Source organism: Haemaphysalis longicornis, unplaced genomic scaffold (genome assembly GCF_048455015.1).
Source record: "Haemaphysalis longicornis isolate Haplotype H1 unplaced genomic scaffold, Haemaphysalis longicornis Haplotype H1 scaffold_10, whole genome shotgun sequence".
Classification (NCBI taxonomy): Eukaryota; Metazoa; Arthropoda; class Arachnida; order Ixodida; family Ixodidae; genus Haemaphysalis; species Haemaphysalis longicornis.
In genome coordinates, this window is record NW_027526204.1 from 78,688,918 (window position 1) to 78,716,906 (window position 27,989).

General features: G+C 46.7%; 1 protein-coding gene across 2 annotated transcripts; it reads left to right on the plus strand.

Moving 5' to 3' along the window:
* Window positions 1–462: 462 nt before the first annotated feature.
* LOC144158815 (uncharacterized) lies at window positions 463–27,976 on the plus strand. Of its 2 annotated transcripts, XM_077689968.1 has the most exons (8): window positions 463–649; window positions 998–1,042; window positions 1,284–1,399; window positions 5,197–5,351; window positions 7,851–7,984; window positions 10,971–11,101; window positions 15,909–16,182; window positions 19,941–27,976. In XM_077689968.1, the coding sequence occupies exons 1-8, from the start codon at window positions 647–649 to the stop codon at window positions 20,031–20,033; spliced, it is 951 nt and encodes a 316-aa protein (XP_077546094.1). In that variant the 5' UTR covers window positions 463–646; the 3' UTR covers window positions 20,034–27,976. The 2 variants fall into 2 exon arrangements, with proteins under 2 accessions (XP_077546094.1, XP_077546093.1); XM_077689967.1 differs by lacking the exon at window positions 463–649 and having other exon boundaries at window positions 661–1,042.
* Window positions 27,977–27,989: the final 13 nt, after the last annotated feature.

Here is a 27,989-nt window from a genome sequence, read left to right on the forward strand (position 1 = left end):
CGTCCGTTCAACCAAAACGATTACGCCGCCGGCTCACCGACGACGCTCTGTCTACAACGGCACTCGGTTGCTTTTTCTTCCCTCTGGAGCGACCTTGATGAACGCTCACTAGCGGGTTTAGAAGCCACGATCAGAGACGGAGCTAAGTTATTTTTAATATCCAGGCGAACGCACAGTAGTGCAAAACAAGCCTTGATGTGATCGAAGCTGAAAAATGCCGAACACAAACAAAAGCCGTTGTTGGATTCGGATTGGACTACGTACGACTGCAAAACTCACCAATAAAAAACAATACCGAAACCGAAACTTAATAATTACAAAACGCATATTCTTCTTAGTACATTTTTGTTTATAGATAGGCAGTGTTATTTTACAAAATTATGCTATATTATGTCTATTTATAAAATTTAGTTTTTAAAAGCATCACACTTGTGATACTTATCCCGTCGGTCGATGCGGTAACCCATGCGGCAACCTGTCAACTTCTCAGGCGCCGAGTCGTCGAGCATGTGTGGAAACGTGCCACGCATTTACCATGTGGACCGGAGGCGTGTTGTAAAGCAAACTCGCTGCGCATGTTGCTGTGCGGTTGGGCGGCTCATGCAGTCGAAGCGTCCGAGATCGCTGCCGCAAGTGTCACCAAAACATGGTACGACACCAATTTCGCAAGCGCTGTTTACTGCGTCGCGGCGGCCCGACATCTGGAAACCGTCTGCGCCTTGATGGTCGCTCAGCGTCGTCTGCACCAAACTCGCCCCAGCGGTCATTGATCTCGGCTTGTTAAGGCCGCGCAACTCTATCGCCCTTTCGCTTATCTTCCAACTCAGCTTGTTTTATCGCTCGCAGAACAATCACCCTGCAAAACTATCTTCGTCTAAACGCGTTTTTGAGCTTGATTAACAAGCCTAGCTCACTCTGTGCCTAAGACATTCGCGACGTCGAGAGTCGAGCAAGAGAGTCTTGTGTTTAATTCTGCTCTTCCTTCGGCGACATGCAGGCATCACTGATCAACACCGTTGACACAGCTCATCATGACATGGTGGTAAGTGATGAGCTTTTTCACACGTGTTGCATTTGTATCCTGAAAGCGCGTTTTTCGTCAGATAGTTGATGCTGGTCGTATTTACGTAGATTTTTTTTTTTTTTCACCCTGCTGAAAAATAAGCAATGAAGAAAGACCCACTGTGGGGCTGTTTAAAAAGCAATGACACATGCATTAAAAAAAAAAAAGTCAGGTTCGCTCTGCACTTTGGTAACCCAGCGTGTCGTTTCTTCCGCACTAGCACGACGCCCAAACCGATTTCTACGGGACACGCTTGGCGACCTGCTCGTCGGACAAGTCTGTCAAGGTCTTCGACATCAAGAACGGAACGCAGAAGCTCCTGGCAGTTCTGACGGGGTGAGTGCGAATTTGCGTGTCAATTGCCTCGCGTGAGTGAATTGTCAACGCGCGCCGCTCGGGAAGTCGCCTGATGGGACGGCGGACGAGGGTGGTTCGTGTCGCGCTCAGGATTCCACCCTGATGCCGTTGCTGTTCGAAGTGACGCTCGTAAACACGGGGGTTGAGCCTTGGCCTTGATCTGATAGAGTGATTAGCTGTGCTCTTCAAATATGTGCGTCACCCAAGCTTCAGATAGGAGCCCTCGCGGGCATTGTTCAAGTTGTCAAAGCGATTGATAAGAGCAATTGTGTTGGAGCTATTCATTCCGGATTCCCCGCGAACACTTTCTCTTTTGCACTTTCACTGCGGAGAAAACGATCATATCATTTTCTTTCTGTGTGAGAGACGACGAAATCATCTTTTCCTTCTTGTTTTTCTTGTGTTGCTCTGCTTCACGGCTTCATACTCTTGTGGGTGGAAAAGTTGAAGTCGTTGAAGCAGCTACGGAACCAGGACAAAGACATTTCTGAAAAGAACGCAACATTTTTTGTTGCATAAAAGTACGTGCTGAAGTCGTGCGTGACATAGGCAATGAAAGGCTGTCTTTCATGGCCGCATGCGTAACAAGTGGTATGATCGAAACATTTAAAGCAGAACCTAATATGTAGCACTTAAAGGGACACTAAATTGTGTAGAAACAAGCTGGGATATCTATTCATGCATTACAGCGCTGTGGATGAAAATAACAATTTGCAGGTATACTAATTAGTGTAGAAAAGGCAAAATAAAAGGGGGTGGGGGATTGCCACTCTCTCCACTTTTTCGCACTGCCATTTGTAACACCACAAATCATGGATGGCGAAACGAGACTGGCGGCGGTGAATGTATTGTTGGGCGAATCGGTAGGTAATTCATCTCGGCTAGAGTACACATAACACCGCAAGAGGTGGATGAATACTTCAAAGACACACTTGAAAAGTGCTTACTATCGGCTTTCTATTTGACTGAAAACACGCACACATAGGTATAACCTACAGTTGCGTACAGATGCCAAAGGAATCAGAGTAGCCGAGGGCAGCCTTTTTGCACCATGTACTACTACGTCCTCCTCCATGCGCAGGTATGTGTGCGTGAAATAGATATACCATCCCTTCTTTAGGAAAGTTGAGAGAATTCGTGCGAAAGCTTTCTCACATCAAAAGTGCATCGAGCCTTCGCTGAGAGTGTGTCCAATCGATCGCCAAACCTTTAAAGGTCCAAATCGCGACCGAAGAACGAACCCGGGTGGCGATTTTTTTGCACACTAAGTAAGCGCATCTACGAACTATCTAAATGTATACCGATGCATGGTTTCTGAGATAAAGGTACTCTATTGTGCTCCTTCTCCATGGTCGGTATGTGTATTGCCTCATACGGAACTGTTCCTGTGCCGTAATTTCCAAGTGACCATTTTGATGCGATGGAATCCCGGTTTCGTGCATGCGCTGCGTGTCCAGAGATCTTATCAGAGCTTTCCTGGTTGACCAACTTGTGTACTGGGAAATGCTTTAGCTTTTTGACAGGACTCCATTGGTGCCACCAAGAAAGCTCTCGCTTTAAAATACTAAGGAACGACGCATGTGAAAAACAGTCAGGGTAGTGTACTAAACAAGGTTCACTCTGCATCGTGCAATTGAATAGAGATGTCGCCCACACACTAATGCAAAACGCTTCTAACAAAGCAGTGGCTGTCTGGCACCGGCTCGTGCTTTCTTAGTTAGTTGCAAAAAGGGGAAACCAGCGAGCAGAACGCAGGACAAGAAGAGGAGGCACACACACAACACCGCTGGACTAACAACTGGTTTATTCGGAAGAAACATATCACATTTATACGCCAAACCTGCGCGCGCGCACTTTTGAGCAGCGTGAAGAGCTGAACTCTAAAGATAAGAATTAAAATTCCTTTTCCGTGATAGCAACCGAGGGATCACTAACGCAACTTTGTTTATTTTTTCTTATTAAAAACACTTCTAGCAGTTCGCGCTCACGTCTCGTTTGCCCACGACCGATAGTGCTAGTGAGGTGAAACCCCTTTTCTCAACAATATGAACCAACTAGCCCAGCAATTCACTCTCTTGAACTAGTTAATTGCGGTTCTTGTGTTTTGTTAATTAATTACGGTCCACAATAGCAGACAATGCGCGGGCAAGTGGGCCGAACCTTTTGTCTTGACAAGACAGGCAGAACGTTGCGTCAACGACCGTTCGAGGGAGCACACAGGCTGCTGGGTATGTGGTAGTGTGCATGCTGTGAGACAAGGTTCCAAATGCAAAAATGCCGGTGTGTTCGAGATTTCGGCGCACGTTAAAGATCCCCAGGTGGTCCAAATTAATCCGGAGCCCTCCGCTATGGCGCGCCTCATAACCTTTGTAGTTTCGGTGCATTAAACCCCACAATCTTTTGGGCAAGGTGCCATGAGATTAGGGAATTGTTTGTAGCGGGGAAAAAAATGGTTGCTTCAGTTATTGCAAGTGAGTGCTGTGGTTGGGGAATTGTGCAGCACTCATGACAATAGTGAGCGTCGTGGGAGAAAAAAAGTGCGTTTAACTAATGTCACATTTTAAAGAAGGCTTTTATCGGATAACTCCTGCGGAGAAATTTTGGCAAGACTGTGTGTCTGTCTATCAGTGTCTCAAAATCGATTTGGCGGGAAGTTTGAAATGGTTGGTGGGCTTTCATTTGATTTTGTGTATACATCAGGGCTTTAGGTGCTCCCTTGATGTGTGCCGTGTACCCTCTGGTTTCTTCAAATGAGAGTTGTTCAATTTTTGCCTGAGCCTTTCCACATCACCGGTACAGTGCACTAGAAGAGAAGGGGTGTGTCTGTCGTTCGGGGCCGATTAGGGGGATCCCTTTTGCGATGAAATTTCTGCAGAGGAACTCCCGTTGTCAGCAGCGACCCTGGCGGCCGCTGCTTACCAGTTGGTTTTAGAAGCTTTGTTTGTTACATTAATCCTTTTCTATGACCCTAAAAGTCTTCTTTCTTTATTTCGTGATACACTGAAAGCTCGTTAATTCAAACTTGGTTAATTCAAACTCACGCTGTGGTCCCGGCGATGCCCTGTGTATTTCAGTGGGGAAAAACTCCCGGTAATTTGAATTCGTCAGTATCCAGAATGGTTAATTCGAACTATGATCCCCTAGTTTTCATCACTCCTCGAAGAAGTTGGCCGAGAGTGATTACAATATGTTGCAAATCCGAAAAAAATGAGATATACTATAGATGCTAAACGACAAAACAGAAAACCAACAGCGTGGCACACGCGCTACACTCCTGCTACAGCTTATTTCGCATCCACAGAGGGCAGTGCTCCGGTGCATGCCATTATTATTTACGAAACATTACTTACGAAATCACCTGCCACAAACGTGTAGTAGTGCCTAATTAGTGGTAACGAGTCCAGAGGTGGCTTTTTTGTCTTCTGCCCGCACAGCGTGTCGCGATTTCGAATCATTCTAGCGCCCGCCCGCAAATTCGGACTCCGCTTAATTCGAACAATTTTATGGTCCCCTTTGAGTTCGAATTAACGAGCTTTTACTGTATAAAGTTTTATAAAACCCGTCAAACAACCATTTAGTTAGATTTAAAAACTTGTAGGTGGCACTGGCTGCAACAGGGGTTCTCTGGGGAACGCTTGTGCTCCGTACAAATTTTTCATCGCAAAAGAGACCCTCGCTCTCTATTGGTTTTCCCCCCGCATGACACACGTTACCTTTTAGCGCACTGTATCACCGGGATGCAAATAAAACTGACTTGACTTGACTTGGCTGTGCAGGCATGAGGGCCCTGTGTGGCAGGTGGCATGGGCGCACCCGTCCTTTGGCAGCCTGCTGGCCTCCTGTTCCTATGACCGGACCGTCTGCGTCTGGGCGGAGCAGGGTACCGACGGCTGGCAGCGGGTCCATGAGTACCGGGACCACGACTCGTCTGGTCAGTGCCCGACTTGCTGTTATCACCCCGCTGACCACGCCACAGTTACCCAGCATTGCAGCCGGATTGGCACCTTCGGTGGCTGTTTTTTTTTGACGAAGGTGGAAGAACGAACACACTTATGGGTACAAGGTTTGAATTAATCCGCAGCCCTCTAGTCTGGTGCGGCCAACAGTTATAGGGGCCATGAAAACATAAAAAAAATGGCAACACCACCACTCCGTGGATGATGGCGAGGGTGCGGAGTAGGGGGACTCGAAATGACATCCAAGTTGCGCCCCGAGTGACATCCGATTTGAGCCGTGAGTTGCACCTTGATTATTCCCTAAATGAAACTTCAACTCGCGGCTCAAATCGAATTTCGCTTGATGGTGGTGTGCGCACGCATGGACGCGGACGGACATTGGGAGGCGAGGCAGTAAGCCGTTCGACTCTCGGGTACTAACTCACGGTCGTAGCCCAATGGGTAAGACGACTGAAACTAACTCTGTCCGGTCTACCAGACACACGCTCGAAACCTGCCGGTGCCTGTGTGATTCTTTGCGATTGTAAATGCTAGGCGCATGGACGCGGACGGACATTGTGTGGTCCTAAGGTACTCTGCACCAAATACATGTTTGTTCTAGCCCCTACTAACTCAGCTCCATTCTGTCCACATGAGAAAAGCTTTGCCGTTCTGCGGCAACTCACGAATGCATTTTAATTAAAGGTGCGTAAATATCAGATTCAGGGCTGCTAATCAAATACAAATGGTAAAGACTGACTGCGAATCGAATTGAATCTTTTCAGGTACGGATATCTTTTCTTTAGTGTGTGTAGAGGTTCTAAAGCCCCGCTACAAACAAAAAAATCTTCAGCCGTCGGGATATAAACCATCTGTGTGTTCATGTGGTAGTGTTTGATGGTACAGTCATAGAAAAAATTGAAATTCAAAAGCTTGAGACAAGATGTCATTGCACTGAAGCAAAAATTTGGTGTACAATTCGAACAAGAAATTTGGCTTCCCTAACATGCTGTAGACACAGGAAGTATGTCTGACTAGTTGCTCCAGCCATTGAAAAGAGGCTAGGCATTCTAGATGCTGGTGTTACCTTGCAGCAAGCCAACAGGTAATAACACTTGATTCCTCTCTTATGCACCTATATTGACAAGAAACTTCTTTTCTGCTTATAGTGTTCACAAAAGTAGTGTTCCAGTTATAGCAGCATTAGTTATACTTGTTCCATGCAAGGCTTACACGTATTTAGGCTTTTTGCACAGCTTCGGCGTCATGTGGAAAAGCCAACCGGAAGGGGCATTTTGTGCGCTGGAGCTTGAAAGTTTCTACGTCTTGCGGCAGAGCCAACTTTCATTGCTCTGTTTGTAAATTTGCAATATTCAATTACAGTTGAACCTCGATATAACGAACCTCGATTTAACGAAATGCATGAGCGTGGGTTCAATTGACTAACAGCGGCGTTTAGTAGTGAACGAAATGAAAAAAAGAGAAAGTGGAAACCTAGTCTGCTATCATAATTAATGAGGCGTTGCGGAAAAGCACCGATTTAACGACGACACATGAGCTATCGTCGGCTATCCAAATTACATTGAGTGTTGAAACTCTTAATTCACACAATTTCCGCGGCCAGTTTTAGTACAAATTTCGCTTTAAGTGAAGAGGTAACTACATAGCAGTTGTTTCTGGGCGATGGGCAAGGTTTTGAAACCTCAATAACTGGTTAAATGAACTGTAAAATCAAAACCTCGATTGTACGAAATTCGTGATTTAACGAAAGTTGCGCCCCCAAGAGTACGACTTCGTTATATCGAGGTTTAACTGTACTTCGAACAGTGGACCTGCTATGTGAATCGAATAGCTAACACTATTCGTGAGGTATTGTAAGTATAGAGTATTCGAAAATCTTTTATTTCAGTGTGAAAGCATCAATTGACTTTATATGTTGGAAATCCCGTGTCGTCGGCGTAACCGAGCAATGCCGCATAACGTGGCCCACGGTTGAAAGAGAGTAAAACTACATCAGTTGATTTGAAGACGAAAGTTGGGTAAGTTTAGGTCTGGGGTTTGAACCTTGGGTCTCCAGAATATGTGTTAAGCATGCAGCCTTTAACACCTTTAAAAAAAAAAGTTCCAGGGCCGATCCTTGGCCCTGGCTGTGTGAAGGTGGCCTTGGTGCATGTGTTGTGGCCTTTGACTTGTAAACACATGTTGGAGACATGTCCTGATGCCTTCAGGAGTAATTAGGACAAACGAACTGATGAAAAATTCCTCAAGGCACTTAAAGGTGACAATGCTCTTAAAATAGCTTCCTTTACTTTTGAACCAAACTCTGTGAAACGTGTCAGCCTTGCTGCTTTTTCCCCACTGATTTCCAAAATGCTATTATATTTTTAGTCAGTCAGTTAGTTCCCGAGATAATTAGAGATGATTAGTCATTTTTGGAGGAACAATAAACAGAACAGTGTTACTTATAAAACTGTAACGCCCACTTCTGCCTGCAGTGAACTCCATCTGCTGGGCCCCGCACGAGTTTGGCCTCATGCTGGCGTGTGCCAGTTCGGACGGGGCAGTCTCTGTCCTGTCGAGCAGCGGGGACGGTGTCTGGGTCGCCAAGAAGATCAGCAACGCCCACACGGTGAGCTGAGCAGCCTCTGTCAAAGCAGGCAGAGTTCTTCAATATGCGCCTCGAGTGCTGCCTGCAGTGGCACCGCTGAAATCCCCCTAGTAGCCTGTTTTAAAAGCGACCGCGTGACGCTCCGGCCCACTCCCCACTGTCACCGCTGCTTTTGGGGCACGTGCACAACTGTGACTTATTCTTTGTATGCGTTCAAAATACATGTTTATGTGGAGCAGTTGCTTTGTTCCCGAATGTGGTGTATTTACGAGAGTGTAAATGTTTCTTACGTGAACTTAGTGTGGTACTGCCGGTCTGTATAAGCGTCAGGTGTGGGCCACACAGCAGCTTCGCAAAGCCAGCTTGTGCATGGAGCTGATTTCAGTTCCACTGCCCTGAAATTTCTAACCGCTCTTTAAGATGTAGCTCAAACCACACACGAAGTTTCTTCTGCTGTAAATAAGCTCATAATGAGGGCGCAAACGGTGCTATAAAACATAATCCGCGCCGCTAGTGAAAGCGCCCATGAAATATCTGCCGGGGTGCTAAGCCTAAACATGTCCGGCGGAGCCAGCCGGCTGTCACGAGCGCTTCGAAGCTGCCGCCATGAGGTGCATGCCTCCTCATTGGCGCAAGTCGTCAGGCTCCTCCCACTGCCACGCGACTGACCGAGGCACAGGTGGCCGCGGGCGCGGAATCACCAACGCGAGCGGGAATACCGTAAAATCCCGAGCAAGCGCCCCCCCTGTGGTAACAGATAATTTGAGGAATTTTTGAGGGGGGCCCTTGCTCGGTCGTCGACCGAAATTCAAAATGGCGGCGTATTATCCCGAGCAAGCGCCCCCTCCCCCCTCCCCCAATACCTATCCCGCGAAAGTTTTTACGGTAGCGGACCGGAACTCAATATGGACGTAAACCACTCGCTGAGAAAAGAAATAACTTTATTTCCACCTCTTGATGTATTGCGACGATGCTGCGAAGTGCCCGAGCTTCAGGTTGTCCGCGATTTTTCTGGACTCTTCAGCCAACAGCCTGTTGCTGACGGCACGACCGGCGCTCCTCTCACTCTCGAAAAATTCAAAAAGAGCGTCGTCTAGTTCTTCACTGAATACAGGCGCACCGTTGCTTAGCTTCCGATGTGCCTTTCCTTTTCCGTAGCTGCGCTGTAGTACGGTTTCAAAGTTCTTGTCCCATTCGCGCACTCTCTTCCGGTCGATCCCGAAATGCCGCGCAGTCGCGTGCACGTTTCGGCCGGTTTGTCGATGCCATTCTACAACCTCAACCTTTTTTTTCACTGTGTACGAATGCATCCTTCTCGCTTACGTCCCGCACACGTGGGACGGTCCACACGTTTTTCGATAATGGCAAATGGCGACTGACAGCAGCTATGCTGGCTCCGGCTGGCTCACGTTTCGGCCAGCTTCGGCTTCGGTCGTGTGCTGGCTACGCATGGGGAACGGATACTGCACGAGACATACGTAAGCCCAAACAGTTTATTTTTCCAAAAAATTGCGTCATTCTGTAATTTAACATGCAAATATTTAGCAAAAAAAGAAAAGAAAATACTAAACAACTAGGTAAGAGGTTTTGTGAAAATGGGTGAAGCGCTGGAAAAGGTTAAAAAAAGGCAGGGGGCGCTTGCTCGGGATTTGGCGCAAATTTCAAATCACTCGAGAATAGAGGGGGGGGCGCTTGTCCGGGTAGGGGCGCTTGCTCGGGATTTTACGGTATATCGCATGCGCGGCGCCAACGCGCACGATACAGCTGCAAGAACGCTCCATGGGCACCGCAAATGAGGATTCGAAAGTCCAGAAAGGACCGCTCGGCGACATGGAGGTTAAAAAAAAAGCAGGAAAAAGTCAGATTTCTTCACGCAAAAGTAAGAAAAGAAAAATAAACGAAAACTTTTTAGTGCTAAATTTTTTGGTCTGTGTTGGTTCATACGAATTTCAAATGATACGAATATTTTCCGTGGTCCCGCGAAATTCGTATCGTCGAGATTTTACCGTTGTTATTTGGAGGTGAACTTGATGAGTGTAGCTGCATACATTGTGCAAACAGGGTCTTGGATGCTTTTCCTTTCACTCGTTAATTTGGTTTTCCTTTGCTATGAGGTAATTATACCCATTTTCACCTGTGAACTTAAGGGCTAGCTTTTCTGATGTGGAGGATGGTACAGCATTAATGATGCCTTTCAACATACTCGTGGTACTAGTCATCAGCGTACGTTTGTCTATTCTGGGCCTCGTGATGGGCGAAGACAAAGCTATGTTTTCCTTTGCACGCACTGAAATTGCTGTTCGGTGGAAAAAATGCAGGCAAACGCCTTGTTTTACGAAATCCCGCATTGAGTTCGCTTAACACGACCGTTTACCCGACATAGTCGAGACCTCTTATCTGATCCCTTTCGACACTGCACATGAGGTTTACCCCTTGAATCGTGATTACGCATCGCACTCTCTGGGGCTAAAGTTGGATATTTACAGATATACTACAAGAATTGCGTCCCTGGTTCGGAGTAGGTTTTAGTGCACGGTAGAATGCCTAATATAGTAGTAGGTAAATATATAAAACCTAATTGGCAGGGGATTAGCACAGCAGCCAGCGCCAGCCCCTTTCGAACAACTTTTCTGGCTGCTCCAAGGCTGCTACAAAAGGCAATTTTGCCTGCTCCCAAAGCCGCTCCCAAACTCATGTACCTCGCAATTTTGCAACTGGTGTATATTGAGTCTCTAGGGGTACACTCTGTTACCCTTAATGTTGCCCTTAATCCGTAGAGAAGGCAAGCGTGGCAGGCGGTGGCAGAAAGTTAGATGGGCAGATGAGATCAAGAAGTTTGCGGAGATAAATTGGTCGCACTAAGCACAGGACTGGGATAATTGGAGATCTATGGGAGAGGCCTTTGCCCTGCAGTGGGCGTAGATAGGCTGGTGACGGTCATGATGTTTATTGAGTAGCTCTGAGTAGATGTGCCGCCTGAACATGGTGGTGTGCTGTTGCGGTGCAGATTGGCTGCAACGCCGTGAGCTGGGCTCCGGCCGAGGGTTCCGACCCGGCGGGTGAGGCGGGCGCGTGGACTGGAGTGCGCCAGTTTGCAACAGGCGGCTGCGACAACCTCGTCAAGATCTGGCGCCTCCAGTGAGTCTCCCGCTCTCGGGCTGGAACATTTTTCATTATGGAATAACGGACCTGGCTTGACAGTTGGGGAAGAGTGCACAGGACTACATTGAGGGAAACGAACACGGTGCTCTTTGGCATTGCTTGATTAGGCCATGCGATGCCGGTAGCAGCTTTGTCCAGTGTTGCAACCTTCAACCCCTTAAGGGCTCATTAAACCATTCAGTTATCTTCAAAAATTGTCAGTTTTTCATATGGTGTGAAATGCATAATTATTATGTTCAAAACAGAAAAGTAGTATTTGGGAAAACATTGTATGGGCGATAATAATCTTTTATTGGCCATTCCTCTCTCCATCATGAATTTCCCCATACCTGGGTTATTTGTGGTGTATTTTGAAATTAATTCAGAGTCACCGGCCTTAAAAACGTCATCACTATTTTCTTCCCTTGAAGAATCAGACAGGACACCGAAGTCCTCATCAATCGCACTGTGGTCATCTGAGGGAGAAAGATGTAGAACAGTGCAGCGGTGGGGCCATGTCTGTTTGTAACGCGCCGGAAACACAAGGCACGCATTTCCAAACTTACCGCTGAAAGTTGATTGGCGGGTCCAGATCATTTTGTATGAAGCTTTTCACATCTCTCCTAAAGTGGACAGCATTAGTACGCGCTAAGACCGGCGGCAACCGGCTTTGCGAACTGGGCGTCTCTAGCGTGAACTCGGTGTCTGTGCTCCCCACTTCAGGCACGAATGCACGTGAACTGGCGAGGAGGTCATCATGCGGGAGATCCCACCATGAACGCTGGGCAGAGTGTTCTCAAAGGTTGAGCTGGCCGATGCTGGGTGCTCCCCACGAGGCGCACGGTCACGTGTGCTGTGTATTTTTTTCTTTCTATTTTTTTCTGGTAATGCTCGACGGCAGAACTAAAAGCTTCAACAGCTCTGCTGTTAGGAAATTAAGCCTTTTTTTAAAAAAAAGAAGATGATGTTACATATTAAGTGCAATCGCGCATTCAAGGGACACTGAAGTGATTTGTAAACATTGCGGGATTGCTAGCAGAAGCTCTAGGCCATTTTTCGACCACTCTCACTGCGTTTACGCGACTTTGTTCAGTAGAAAAATCAATTCAAAAGTTCTCTCGTCCTCTCTGCATCCTCCTTGCCGATTTCTTATGACATTTCGTACGATTTCAAAACGAGATGGCTTGGCTTGGCTTGACTGCTCTACTGCACAGCTCGCCGACCCTCCGACAGAATCGGTCGAACCAGTGTTTAGTCGGCCGGCCACCGCCGGGTCATCGCAGTTGGTTCACTCAGTTGAAACTAAGCCACAACAGGTTTGTGCCTGGAAGAATGTGCTTTTAGTTTGTCAATTATAGACTGTGTCAAGCTCGAAGTCCAAGTAGCTGCACACAAGCGCACTCGCTGACTGGTGCACTAGTAGTGAAATCTAAGGCCAATTAAGGGTGGGAGAAGAGTTGGCGAAGTTAATATAGGTACTAAGGAAATAAAATCAAGCTAAACTTTTATTTACAGCGTAAAACCAGAGTGCGGAAAGCACTTTTTGCACTGGTTTCACTCACGGTGCACACTGTAGATGGCACGGCGAATTTACCGAGCATTCCCCGCACGCAGGTGCCTGCTCGGCGGCGGACGCATCGGCGGTACAGCTTTGTCGTCTGCTTTAGCGACGGTTGTTTTGGTCCTGTTTTCACGCAGCTTCGCGTTCATTGCGCTGCCTTCGCATGGCTTGATTAACTTGTTCAACAGCACCTCCTGGGTAACCCGCACCCGACGGAATTAAGCGGTCGTACGGTGAAGATATGTTAAAGGGGTCGTGAAGAGAAAATGCATTTGTCTTTGATTAATTTTGTCTGCTTGAACGACCTTTTAAGAACATAAATCCCAAATATTTTCACAATTCATTGCTTCTGGAATTTAGGAGGCGCCGTTGAAATTCTCGTTTTGAGGCGCATCGCAAGCGACTATGCGCGCACGGCGGTCGGCAGCGCAACTAGAATGACGTCATGTGAAGTACATTCCAGAGTTCAACGCACTTCAATGTTCTTTGTGTATACTATTCTGCAAATCTGCAAACCCAATATTTTAAAAATAATGCCTCCTTTATTCGTTGCCAAAAAACAGTTTTCTATCCACGTGAGCGGTGTCGTGACCGCTTCAGTTGTCTGGCAACCATTGCAGCAGAACTCAGACCTACTGGGTGTTTGTACAGTTTGTAGCCAGTTTCCCTGCCGAATTTCACGTTCTTTTGCCGAATTCTCTTCGGAATTTTATCTTTTTGTATGAAATGGCCCAAGTCCGCTCAAGGAAAAAAAAAAAAGTGCCCCGTGTGCGATTCGAACTTGCGGCCTCCGGGCCAGCCCAACGTTACGGCCAGCCTAGTCGGACACTTTATCCACTACACTATCGCCGTGGGATGCGCGCGCGCCGAAAAACTGCTGTATAAAAGCCTCTTCGCATTTGTAACCCAGAAGTCTGTCGTGTTTTCATAAATTCTAATCTACCCAGAGCTTTAACCGCCAACTTACTGTTGAGCGCTTCTGCAGTAAGCCAAAGCGGAGCGTATACAGTCAACAAAACAGCGTTAACAGCATTGTTTATTGCAGGAAACAAGAAAGCAATCGTCGAACTGCGTGATGTTGGGACTCGGCGCTGTATCGCTGCTTCTTGCTGGTTATTCTTGCGCTTGATGAGTGAATAATGAGTGGGTTTTAAGTTCCGACTACTCGAAGTTCCTTCGATAAACGTGTTTATGTAATAAACTCTCATTTTAAGCGTTCGGTCATGTATCTCGTCAGGTCAGAAGTTTCACGTTCGCGCAACTCACATTACAGGCTACGTGAGACAGACGTTGGCAAACTTGTGCAAGAATATCGGCTAGCAAAACGACAGTTTAGACTCGTGGAAAGCAGCGTAAACAGTTTACGAATGCCCAGTTTAGATTAAACGTGGTTACTTCTGCCTGCGCCACTCGCCGGTGTTGTTGACTGAAAGTTCGACCATGTTGATCAGTCGTATCAGAGATCAGACGTCTCCCGTTCAGTTGCAGGGCGAGTTTCATCATGGCGCCGATGTTGTAGCTTTATCTGACCCTTTGCAAGCCCGCCCTATGCCGACATATTGTGCAGACGAGGGAGAACTGTGATTGGCTGCTTACTGACTTACTGAAACGTCACTTCACGAGTTGAGGAGGAAAGCCTCGGTGAAACCGTAACTGCATTTATTTACCTATTTTCCGATATCGGACGACGAAACGGGTATGCATTGTTTGTTTATCAAGGTTCCACGGTTATAAGCGCACACACAACACAGTTTTTTTGAAAATCTCTTCACGACCCCTTTAAGGATTGGTCTCAAGGGCGGGAAAAGAAAATGTAGAGACCACATACAGACATCTGGCCACTGGAGGAACGCTACCTTTTGCGCACTGCTTGCCACGAATGGGGCTTCGTTTTCTAAATTGGTGAATACCTATTCGGTTGTGATTTAAGAGGTACTGCAAAAGGTGAAGGGAGCAACTGGTTCTGATAAATAGTGATTATAAAAGTTCCACCAGCTTTCTTGCAATTCTCATTCTTACTAAACTAACTAGTTTAAATCGGTATAAATGGGAATCACTGAGCTCACATGCCAAATTGTTTCGGTGTCTGTGCTTGTGTCGCCCGGGGGTGTAGCCCCCAAGCTAGCACATCAGGACGGCTAGGTTCCGCTGTCTCACCCTTCAAAAGACGCTCCTCTCCGTTCTATTCCCGCCGATGCACGGCCCGGCTACAGCAGTGGCATCCACTGCTCTAGCTCGGCCGTGGCAGATGCTTCGGTGTTCGGGATGCCGCCCCTGCGAATTCTTGGTAACGGCAGGCAGAATCTCTGGTTTCGCTCTTTTTAGAGCCACATGTGTGAATTCAAGTATCATCACATGGGCAATCGTGGGTGTCGTTCAAAGCTTCACTTTCCAACCACCTTTACAGCTTGATTTGGAGACATTTTTTTACTGCACGTAAAGGCTGCCTTACCAAGAGGGGGGGGAAGTGCAGTAGCAAGAACTGCTGTACAAGAACGCATATCTACAGAGCTGATTTATTGCAGATAGCCGCTAGGTCGTCGGAAGCCCCCCTCTCACTTGCAGGAAGAGCAGCTCCAGTTATCTTATCGTCTGACTGGGCACGCGCGGGCATTTTACCTTGGCAGGCAAGCTGAGTGCACTCGCAATTAAGATAGGATGACATGGGTTCAAGGCTAAACACACAAACATTATTTTTGCGATTGACAATGAGGAAGGATAGAAGGAAAACGGCAATGACAGCTGCTCACATGACATACATGACAGTGCAGCACCAGCACGCCACATTCGCAGGATTTCAACTGGATATGGATTGGCTGTAGCTCTATCTTAGCGGACCGGGCCTGCGCCTTGTGTAAATACGGCCAACCACATCATTATCACCTGCTAGTGATGGCATCCATCTATGCATTTGTTTTTGTTTATTGATAGTGGTGGTGGCTCACGACGCTCGTTTTTGGTGAGGCTAACACTGTGAATGTTTAAAAAGCTACAGACGGCTGGGGTTAGGCTTATTTTATCATGAAACAAATGTTCAAACCCAGTTCTGCCGAGCAAAAATTTTCCTGAAGCGAGAACAAGCCAGACAAATGGCTCGCCGTGGCGAGGACTTTGTTGCACTGACTTCTATGGCTGGCTGACGGGGAATCGGAAATATTTCGTTGAAGGGGAAATGTTGTTAAAGCCGAGTTCATTGTAGCGGGGTTCGACTGTAGTACGAAACTGCACGGCTCTTCCTCGCAGGGAGCCCGGTGTGGGTGGGGGCGGAGGTGAGTGGCAGGAGGCCCACCAGCTCGAGGCCCACTCGGACTGGGTGCGGGACGTAGCCTGGAGTCCCGCGGCCGGCCAGCCTGGCCGCATCGCCAGCTGCTCCCAGGACTGCCGGGTCATCCTGTGGACCTGCCAGCCGGGAGGGGGCTGGCTGCCACAGCTGCTGGGGACCTTCGACGACGTCGTCTGGCTCATCAGCTGGTCCCTGACGGGCTCTGTTCTGGCGGCCTCCGGGGGAGACAACAACGTACGTCTCCGCCCTCCGCCTCTTCTCGCTGTCGCTTCTGTTTGCCCTAGCCTCATTGGTTGTTGCGTTACCCCCGTGGAGGGGTTCAGTTTTAGCTTGTCGGGCGAATAAATAAATTACGCAAAGTTTGAGGGGGCAGACTGGTCGGAAAGCTATTTTTATTACGCACCAATTTTAATGAAACTGCGGAGTATTAAAAGTTTTTTTTTTTCGTGCTGATTTCAAATCTGCCATTAGATTTCTTGCAAGTAGATTATTTTTAGAGATAATTATGATTAATTGCCATTATTTTTGTTCACAATTACAGAATAACCATTCCATACCCCCCGTGGCTAGGCAGACAAATGACTAAAGAATACAGTGTTGGAAGAACTTTTTTGATTTAGCTTTTTTTGTTCATTTTAGAACACACTGAACCTCACTCGTCCCGCGCTCTGCCAGAAATGGCTCGCAGGTGGTATAAATTGAACACAGTAATAATTTTCCAAAGCCTCAATTTCAAAACTTTGTTTCTAATGTTGTATTCTCCCCATAATTAGATATCAGAAGCAAAACAAATTACAGTTGTACCTGCTCTGGGTGCTGATATTTCCGAGGGCGTAATGCTAGCTTTGCATTGCAAGAAAAGTGCCCTTTCCCCATTGAAGTCTGCGTGAACTGAGCTGTAGAGTGCACTGTAAAGTGCTATTTACAATAAAATATGGTGCCTTTTGATCAGGAAATTTGCAGACTGATACATAAATGGCCGTGGATGCCAAAAATGCCATTTCTCAGGAAACGATTTTTTTGGTCCCAACGACCCATCTGCGCCCTTAACATAAGGTGTTAACATAAATACGGCGGCGACAATAGCGTCTTGAGTGGTGGCCACCTCTCCTTGCTATTGCCTCTGTTTGTCTTTTCCTTGTTTCTTGTTGCGGGACCACCGTAGAGGAGTTCAGTTTCAGTTTATTGGGAAAATGAATGAATTCACCAAAAGTTAAAGTTTGAACATAAAGATTTAAAACAACGTTTAGCATAAAGTTAAAGTTTTCTTGAAAAAGGGAGAAAAAGCCCATGGGGTCTTGCTGGAAGATTTGACAGGGTTCATCCGCTTTTGAAGGGATGGGTGTGAACTAGGCGTGTACGGATGTTCTTTTTCTTCGTAAAGTGTTCCCCAAGGGGCCTAATAGATTGTTTGATATTCACGTCGTATACGTGTTCGACTTTAGTGTTAAATTCTAACGGAAGATGCGGAGCAGTTGCCGCACGCCACCGGAGAGTGTGTTTGGGAAGAGAAGGGGCTCCACAACTGCCGTCATAATGCACCCCCTTTCCGTGGAGAATAAAGCCATAAAGTGAGCGGGACTGGAATTTTCCGGGAGCCTCTTCTCTGGGCACCTCCAAGAAAGCCTGCTGGCCGCGCCTTCTCCTTTTCCAGAGTCTCTGCAATGATGGAAATTACAAAAGAACGTTCTTCTGTATTTCAAGGCTAAATGTTAAGGGTGATCAAATAGTGTTTTTTTTTCTTTCAAAGTTAGTACAGAGTGAGTAACAATTCGTTTCAAGTTGTAGCGAATCGAAGCGAACATTTTTTAATTGAAGCGAATATTGAGCAATTTCAAATAAAGAAACCTCAAAATCTACAGTTTCTGAAGCATGCATTAGTACCTGGCCCGAAGATCTAATAAAAGACTCGTGTAAGAGGGATTTTTAAACTTTTTACGCGGCATGAAACATGCAGGAAGAAGCTGTCCTGCCGCTGTTAGCTTTATCGATGTTCGATTTCACATGGGTGAAGGTTTTACCTCGTGTATTGGCTTCAATTACGAGTGCTTCGGTGTACTAGTGTAATTTGGATATGACTCTATATTTTGATGGCCATATGATTAGCACAATTTCTGTATGAACAAGAAATGTAAATAGCAGTTCAATAAACCTCCGTGTCAGTTAAAAAGAAAAAACAGCATACAAGGCAACACAAAGCATGAAAAATTGGTCCTATCCGTAAGCCCTCCCCTGAATGCCTTCAAAGCTCGGTGGTATAATCTCTGCTTTGCACTTTCACATGGTGCCCTTTTCTAGTACTGTCAACTCATGAATGTTGCTTTTAAAAATGCACTTGAGCTGCTCCTGTCTCTGTGTGCACTTGCGCCGTACATGGCTCTGCACGCACCCACAAGAATCTTGTAGATTGGTTTTTGAGAAAGTCATGTCTTGCCTAATATAAACGTATAGAAAGGGTTGAAGCCGAAATCGGCACAAGTGCATGATGACAAATGTGCATGGCCAACCGGCTTCACAAGTTCCGCTGTGTCAATGCTCGGTTGTTAAGAAAGCTTTGAGCGTGAAGCTAGACGAAGTCATTATTTCTTTTTGGTCCCATATAGAAGAACAAAGTAAAAACATTACTGGTTCGAAAAAAACAATCTGTTTGCGCATCATTTGATCAGAAATCTGGCGAGCCGGGGACTATGACAAAACGAAGGTGGCCCGTCTTATCTAGAGAGCGTTGACTTGGGCCGCCTGAGCGCAACCGCGCTATCGCGGTGTGAACAAACAAGCGCGTAGGTAAGGTTGTCCAAGAAGCACCTTCGTTTTGACGTTTTGCCACGCGACACCGGAGCGCTGCAGGAAAGCCTGTGGCCAGCAGCGGAGAGTGTTGGTGCATGTTTTCGAACTTTGAAATACTCTGAAAATTTATTCCAAATATCCTATCGGTGCTTTGCAATTTGAAGCTGAATCAAATATCGAGTTATTTATTTTGATATTCAAAGGTCCTGTGCATTTGCATAGGTACAGAGGGCAACACACTTGTCTATAACACAGCTTCCGTACTTCAAGCCTTATGCTGCCTCGCCTGAAAAGGATTTGAAGAAAACTACTGCGGTGTTCTGAAGTCTAGAAGCCCGCCACTTTTGTACGCAATGTATTTGTAAAAAGTTTGCATCCACAGTCGTCTGGGGTAACTAACTTGATGTTATAGACATTAAGTGTGTTGCACACGTCACATGTGGGTCAGTGGGTCATCTCACCTTGTCTTGTTGAGGGTCTTATTTTTCTTTTACCGTGAAGTCGGCTGTGTCAAAGTTTAATAACTAGATTGGACTAATTGGACTAGGTTATTTGTTAGCATGAAGTCTGCTATGTCGAGACTTACCTAGACTGGTCTAGATTGGTTCTAATTTTGTGTTGTGTGTGTTAAAGTGAAAGCTTTCGTAGTGGAACCGATGGCATCCTGTAAAAAAGTTAATGCATTTCCCCACAGACCGGTTGGTCGATGGAAAAGCTCTGGTACGATCTCTAGACATACCAGCCTGTAGGTGGAACCGGGCATCCATTGTGTCAAAACGGTTACTTGAAAATCGCGAAAAAAAAGGAACGTTTCTATAGAAAAGACAATGCATGCATCGGTCATGAAGAAGAAGTACAATAGCATACCTTTATCTCATAAACCACGTATCGGTATAGTACATTTAGATTGTTTGTGGATGTGTCTACTTAGTGTGCAAAGATTGTTTGTGGATGTGTCTACTTAGTGTGCAAAAAATTGTCACATGGGTTTGTTCTTCGTTTGCGATTTGGGTCCTTAAACGTTTTACGATCGATTGGACGCACTTGTGGCAAAGCTTTTGACGCACTTTTGATGCAGTCTTGATGTCACAAAGCTTTTGCGCTTAACTCAACTACTTTTAGAAAGGGATGGTACGTTTTTTTTATGGTGGCTGTGATCAGCATACATGTGTGATTTTTGTCGTTAAGTTGCCAATTCTGTGCAGGTGACTCTGTGGAAAGAGTCGCGGGACGGCACGTGGATCTGCATCAGCGAGACCAATCACGAGGACGATGACGACAGCGAGAAGGACGTCTAGAACACTCCATGGTCGACGGTCCCGGTCCCGGTCCAACCGTCGGACGACTGAAACTGTGGGCAGACTCTTGAATGCACTTTTAAAGGGACCCTGCAACACTCTTTGAGCAGTGCAAGCAAACCTGCGCAACGTTTAGATTGCACTGCCAGGAATACCTGAGCCAAATATTACACGTGCATGTGAAGCGGTGAGCGCGCAAATCGATGTGAAAGACGCGGAAAAACAAACCGCTCTCTCTTCAGTTGTCCTCATTATGCATGGCCTAAGGGACGTCACATAGGCCATGGCTGCCCGATCGGCTGTCACTGGTCAACTTCGCGGCTAGATTCTCCCATTTCCGTCGTCGTCATCGCTGTGTACGAACCTCTTCTATGCCTGAACCTGTAGGCACAGTTTTGCCGTTTATTTTGTGTTTTGAGTGCGCGCGGAGTTTGAGTGATGAGCTCAATACTTCCCTTTGAACGGGATTTCTCGATTACAAACGTTTATTGCTTCAAAAACGCCCTAACCAACCCGAGCGCGCACTTGTGAGCAGGCACCCATGCCTGCTTTTTTGTGGCACCAGACCGGAAGTAGGCCCCTCCGCGTTGCGGAGAAAAGGAGAAAACTACCCGGCATGTGATATATCGAAGGCCGCCGAAGAGAACGCCGCGAGCCGCCCCCCTCTCCGGGAGAGAGCGCGCAGCTTTCGTCGCCTTGTCCGCGTTCGAGTTGAGAGGGAACGATTATGCGCGATTTCTCATCGCGCGTAGTTTTGTTAATTGTGAACGGATTTTCATAATTCTTGCGGGAGGAGATTTCTGGGACAATAGACTTTATCTCAAAATACAGTGCTAGTAGTCGATGGCAAGTGTTGCAGGGTCCCTTTAAAAGACTGTTCCCCACTGACCAGCAAGCTTCACCATTGGAGTCGCCGCCCTTTGCAAGGCACAAGCTCAATGACAGCTGCCGTCGCTTCTAGCATCACAAAACAAAATATTCAAGTTTGAGGGTTTGACGTGCCAAAGCTACTCCTGGGCTGTGAGGTGTGCTGTATTGGAGGCTCTGGATTAATTTTGACCACTCTTTAACATGAACCTAACCCTTAAGCTGTCACTGACGTACCGGTACGTTTTCGCATTTCCCCTCTGTAGTGTCAATGACACACCGGTGCGTTCTCCATTGTGTGTTAAAAAATTAGCACCTTAGCGCAAAGCTGGCGCACCTGGACTGTTTGCACGATCTGTCGAATCTTTCTAGTAGCTCGTATTTTCACTCGCTAGCTCAATACTCAGTATATTGAAGAGTACGGAGCGACCAGGCCCACCCTTTGTTGCTGTGCGGCATGGTCGCTCCACACGCTGTACTCTGTCGGGATGAGTGACCATGCGGCACGCGTATGATTACGGGTGCTGGGGTTGTAGTGCCATCCACAGCGGGTTTCTAGGTTGTCTTTTTTTTATTATTCTTCTGTTCCCGCATCTGCTATGGTGCACCAGGTAAGCCCAGTGCACCGTTGCCTCTCCAATAGACTGAAACATGAATCAATTACGGCTTTCACTCACTTGCCGCACCCTCACTTGCCTCTGTCAGCAGCAAACGACGTTGTTGTATCAATGTTGTATCCCCTTTTTATCTCTACCTGCCATCATGATTTCACAACGCATCATTTCTGTGCAAAGTGCAGGCTGATAGTGATCCCTTCATGCGCGTGGTTACTTTCGGATGGCTGACCGCGCGGGGCCTTCAACTGCGGACAGGGGCAATGGCGATGGTTCTTCCGAGTCTGATCCGAATACGAACCGAGCTTGGATTTGCATTCTGAGAGTTTCTCATCCAAGGAAGGGGGTGTGAGTTCCACGGCGTCAGATTCTGATGTTGAAACGGTGGGGTCGTTGTCCCGAAAGCGTGCACGGCAAACAGAAAATATCTGGAAGAAAGGTGATTTCTCACCCTTGCTTTTTCCTTTCGACACATTACGTTCCGGACGATATCATAGTCAGCTGAATCACTATGCTCCTTCCCTGATATTCCGGAAACCAAGCCGATACTGGGGGTGCGCCCTGGCCAAAAACACTCGACAGTGAAAGGGTTAAATCTCAACACACGGGTGTTTTTGCTTTTCACCTTCATCTGAAGAGCAGCCACCACATCCAGGATTGAAACCGTGTCCTTGAGCTCAAAAATACGCCTTAAAGGGGCCGTAAAGACATAATACAAGTTGGGTTCTTGCTTTCAAATTGGATGAGGTTGTATTTTGTTTCATAGCCTTGTTAGCCACTGATCCATCGTGGCAGTTACTTCACCATACAAAGATGTGCAGTACAGTGTAGCCTATTTTTAACGAACAAAGTTTTTTCGTGGGCACACATGGGCAAATAGTAATAAGTTTAGCATTTTTCTGATGTTCGTGGTATTGGGTTTTGGGCTTGTCAGAGAAGTTGCTTGTCTTTTTAAGTAATGTTGAGTTTTGTTCAGTGAAACAGAACAAAAAGTGCGTTTTGAAGATACAGGTTTGTTGCTAGAAACAGAGGCGGATGCATACGCTGGCGCGGGGTGAGTTATACTTCTCAGCATGTGAAAGTAGTCCCGCAACTGGTTTCAGGCCTCGGCAGAGCGTGATCTGGCGCAGAAAGGTTGTTTTGCTTTAGCAGACATATCCACCTTCTCAGAGATGAATATCTTTTTACGAAACCACTGTCGTGGGAAACAGTGGACAGCTGATGATGTTCGGCTCTGTAGCTTCCAGTATACACATGATCGCGCATTTTCCCCAAGCAAAGCTGCTGCGAGAAATGAAGCTCTCTGCTCAACTGATAAGCTCATAACCTTGAGATCCAAGAATGCGACACTTCCACAAACGACATTGGAAGGGGAAGCTACGTGAAGTCTCTTTAGATCTGCACAGGAAACCTGCAGATTTGTTCGCATCTGACATTTTCTTATTTCTATGCTTGTTACAGCAGGCTACAGTGCTGTGGACTGTTTTTACATTTTAACAGCAGAGCTGTTGAAGCTTTTAGTTCTTCCATCCGGCGTTACCAAAAAAAAAATCAAAAGAAAAAATACCGAGCGCACGTGAGCGTGTACCGGAGTCGGCCAGCTCGACCTTCGAGAACACTCTGCCCAGCATTTGTGGCGTGATCTCTCGCGTGCTGTTTTCCTCACCAGTTCACGTGCATTCGTGCCTGAAGTGGGGAGCACAGGTGCGAAGTTGGCGCTACAGACGCCGATTTTGCCAAGCCACTTGCCGTGGGTACTAGCACACGCTAACGTGGTCCACTTTGGGAGAGATTTGAAAGCCTGCGTACAAAACAATCCGGCCCTGCCAGTCGTGGAGAACTTTCAGTGGCAAGTTGTGAAATGCATGTGAGCTGCTACAGCCGGGTATTCGACGCCACCAGCTCTGCTCTTTCTCCACCCTTGTACGGCTAGTGTAAGCTGCACCAATTCTTTTACCTTTGCTGTAAGCTGCGCAAATGCTCAGTGGGTACTTACAAACACATTGGTGCATCCGTGTTCCTTGAGGGAGAAATATTGGGAGCCCCTTCTTGCAGAGTGCTTTTTTCCGCATTGCTTTGCGTAAGCATGAACGAATTCCCAGAAAGAGCTTCCTGTGTGTTCCCAGAGCTTGGTTTTCATCAAAGCGACGAAAGAGTAGCAGATTGGTGGAAGCAAAGCAGTGCTTCATGACGAGAGCTCATCGGCAGTTGTCAAATCGCTCACCTCACCGTCATACGCCGGGTAATAGCGCGAGAAATTTAATTTCACTTGTTAATTACACCTTATGCATATGTGGGCATTGTGCGTACATGAAGCTTTTTCTAAGCTTCATGGGGTTGTTGCAGCACTTCTTTTTTTAATCGAGAAACGGCAGAGATTCTTCTGGGCGGTACGACCTAGGAGTAGAACGGGTCAGCCACGATTCAAGTGACAGAGGATCGCAAGCGTTTTTACTTCTTCCCTTAGTGCCATGTTCACTAGCAGAATCCCATTGTGGCCAATTTAGGGCAGAATGTGCCTCGTTTCAAGCAAATCGTATTTGGCCACGCATGCTTGAAGCGTGGTTCAGTGCCAAAATTCGGCTGCGACGTGTTTTGTGTTGCGTGCCGCATTCTGCAGTTGAGGTTGCGCACTGAGTGACTGAGGCGGTGGAACAGTGTTGTTTCTGAACAAGCAATCTCTTGCAAGACTCGTTGCCTCAGCTAGACTACACTGAACAGCTCTGTGGGGCTTCTGTTTGTGAAGCTGACTTGCGGACGTACTCAGGAGGTGTGGAACCTGTTTAAAAAGGCAGCATGAACTGGGTTGTAGCAGGTGGTGCAAATGGGGAAGTGAGGAGTCATGCGCCCAACACATTTTGTCAGAGGGTATACCCATTCCCTGTTGTGCCGTATTTTTTTTAACTGTTTGTAAGCGTTGTTTCTTGGCACTTGCAGAGTCTTTTTATGTTGCTGTAGTTGTTGCCGTAATGTGAGCGTCATAAACGGTTATCATCGCTGTCGCAGCAGTCACGTCCAAGCAAGCCGGGTCCTTCGTGGCTGCATCGTTTTATCGCTGAAAGTGCGCTCTTAAAGGGACCCTGCAACACTCTTCGTGCAGTGCAAGTAAACTTGCGCGACGTTTATATTAGACTTGCAGGAACACCCGAGCCAAATATTACACGTGCACGGGAAGTGGTAAGCGCGCAAATCGCCGTGAAAGACTCGGAAAAACCGACCGCTCTCTCTTCAATTCTCCTCATTATGCACCCCTGGCATGGCCTCTGCGACGTCAATCGGGCCATGGCTGTCCTGGCTGTCCTGTTGGCTGTCGCTGATCAACTTCGCGGCTAAATTCTGGCATTTCCTGTGTCGATCAGCCGTCGTCAGCGCTGTGTATGAACCTCTTCTATGGCTGAACCTGTCCGCATGCTTTTGGTGTTTCTTTTGTTTTGAGTGCGCGCGGAGTTTGAGTGACAAACTAAATATTCCACTTTCAACGAGCCCACTCAACAACAAACGTTTATTGCTCCAAAAACGCCCTACCAGCCTGAGCGCTTGCTTGCGAGCAGGCCACCATGCCTGCTTTTTTGTGGCACCAGACCGGAAATAGACCCGTGTACGTTGCGGGGAAAAGGACGAAACTCCCCGGCCTATGACATATCGAAGGCCGCCGAACAGAACGCTGCGCACCGCCCCCCTCTCCGGGAGAGAGCGCGCAGCTTTCGTCGCGTTGTCCGCAGTTGAGTTGAGAGGGAACATTTATGCGCGATTTTTCATCGCACATAGTTTCGGTGATAGTGAACAGATTTTCATAATTCTTGCGGGAGGAGATTGCTAGGACAATAGACTTTACCCCAAAATACATTCCGAGTAGTCGACGGTAAGTGTTGCAGGATCCCTTTAATAACCGCTCACCGAAATCGTTTTTCTTCTTCATGTAATAAACGAACATAGAGTAGCTGAAGCCAACAGCTTTTACTGAAGCCAATAGTAGAGAAGCCAACAGCTTTTATTTGTAGGCTCATGACTTTTCTGTGCTGTCAACCTTGCCACATTACCTTTACGTTTGTGAATGTGATTGCACATTTTTTTTTTATTGTTGGACCACCTGGACATTGCATTGTAGCACATTTTTAGCCAAGCTTCAGCGACAAGCGTAGAATGTGCCACCCTGCCTCTGTAAGTGCATCGTAAACTGTGGGGTGCTACGCAGCAAGTCATGAAAATACTGTCCGAAAGACTGTACTTTGATGAATGCTAAAGTGTGTGATCAGCCTTGGTAGTTGTTTTTAAAAGGTGTTCTCGATCAACGAGTCTTTCCGATCAATGTTTCTGGACGATGCATCTGCTGCTTTTAACGGAGCCACTTTTCCTAGTCACCCTCATTGCGTCGAGTGCTCACTGGTGGTGATGTGGTGCTTTTTCGTGTGAATGTCTATGTGTGTGGTACTCTGCTCCGTGCCAACGTGTTCTTCAATGGTTGACTACATTGTCGTAGTTTAAACTTCTTGTACAGAAGTATGGTTTGTGCCTTTGGAGGCAGTGTCTATAACGACGTCATCTATCTACCTGTCTACAGATTCATGTTAAAGGGACACTGACGGCTGTTAGCAAGTTGATTGATTGATTGTAGGGTTTAATGCGCCGTCGCAACGCAGGCGATGAGGCGCACCGTAGTGGAGGGCTCCGGATTAATTTTGACCACCTGGGGATCTTTAACGTGCGCCGAAATGCCGTACACACGGGCGTTTTTGCTTTTCGCCTCCACCAGAAAAGCGGCCGCCGCGGCCGGGAATCAAACCCGCGACCTCGTGCTCAGCAGCACAACGCCTTGGCCACTGAGCCACCGCGGCGGGTCAGTTAGCAAGTTGGTTTACATGGTTAGATTAGTGAGTCAAGTTCACAAATATACAATTTACGGTACAAACTACGCGATAACTTGGGAAAAAATGAACCCGAAACAGTGTAAGGCATCGCCACCTCTGATTTATTTCCTGAATCGTTATTTGGGATCTTGCATTTTCTATTTATATAGCATTTTAAAAAATTCCAGTGGCAAAAAAAGGAACAAAAGAGATGCTAATTTATGTTTGAAAAAAAGCAAATAATGTGACTTGGCATGTTTGGGTGAACAACTTTTGTTCTATAAAATGCACCACTGCGTTGCTTACTGGGCAACTGTGTTGGTAGATGAAATCAACCATAAGAACTTGAAGATAAGGGATAAAAAAGATAGAAATCTCTGAAGCCCGTGCAGGGCACAGGGTTCGAGTTGAGCAAAAACATGATTTGTGTTTGTTGCTATGGTGCATTTAAGCCACATACTGCAAATGCATTGCCTCGTCTTGGAACACTGGCTAAGGCATTGCACTGCTGAGCACGAGGTCGCGGGTTCAATTCCCGGCCGTGGCGGCCGCTTTTCTGATGGAGGCGAAAAGCAAAAACGCCCGTGTCTACGCGATTTCGGCGGGCGTTGAAGATCCCCAGGTAGTCAAAGTTAATTCGGAGCCCTCCACTACGGCGCGCCTCATCGCCTGCGTTGCGTCGGCGCGCTAAACCCTACAATCAATCAATCAATCGTCTTGGAAAACCATGTGTCCAGTAATTACCCATATTTAGTCTGCCGTCGTGAAGTGCTGTGACGCTAGGTTATCTCGAAAGAATGACATTAGACAGTTGTGAATTCAGCTAAAAGCTGTAAATCATAGCTGTTTCCTATCAAACTGTCATTCTGCTTCATGTATGAACTGGCATTCGTATGAATTGTTTTTGAATGTCATGGATACTCGCTTGTTCGCGTTGTACAAATTTTTTCCCATGATAGCGTGGACGTGCTTCGCACAGGGGGCATTTCTTTGATTGGTGTGGGTGAGGGAGGTGAAATTCCACACCATGGTACAAATCACTCATTCTCCATACATTAGGCACCGTCAATTTGTACAACTTTAGAACTTGACGCAAAGTTGCTAGGAAGCTCAAAATGAAGCTTACTTGTACGTACAGAAAATCAGCATTAGGAGGTGTACTTGCTTTGTATATAATGGCACATGCCAAAACATCGAAAAAAAAGCTTCATTATGCATAATTTTTCTATGAGCCTTTTTATGTTGTTTGGATGAAAGCGTTGTAGAAGGGAGTGAAGCAGGTATATTTTGTCATTGAGCTAGTTCAGCATTTACCGTTGAGCTAGTTCAGCATTTACCGTTACAAATGCACATTTTTGCTCAACCATAGTCTTATAAATGTGTTTGGACTTTTTTTACAACCCTTTTCATTTATATGTGTCACGAAAGTAAGTCATATTTTTTGGAGACATTACACGTGCCATATGTTGTTAATAGGGGTTTATTCCACAAATTTTTTAGTCTGTACAAATATTTCCACCTGTTTCTGTACGTCTGCTACAAATACTGTTCTGCTAATAGCCATGTTGTTGCGTTTTTTATGTTTTAGGGGAAAATAAAATTGTTGTTTCAAGAAGCAAGTTGTCATT

Excerpts from the sequence above, each read along its gene's own strand:
- LOC144158815 (XM_077689967.1), top strand. The coding sequence starts at position 992 with ATGCAGGCATCACTGATCAACACCGTTGACACAGCTCATCATGACATG. Across the intron at positions 11,102-15,908 it reads GTCAAGATCTGGCGCCTCCA|GGAGCCCGGTGTGGGTGGGG; the intron begins GTGAGTCTCCCG and ends TCTTCCTCGCAG. Across the intron at positions 16,183-19,940 it reads CCTCCGGGGGAGACAACAAC|GTGACTCTGTGGAAAGAGTC; the intron begins GTACGTCTCCGC and ends AATTCTGTGCAG.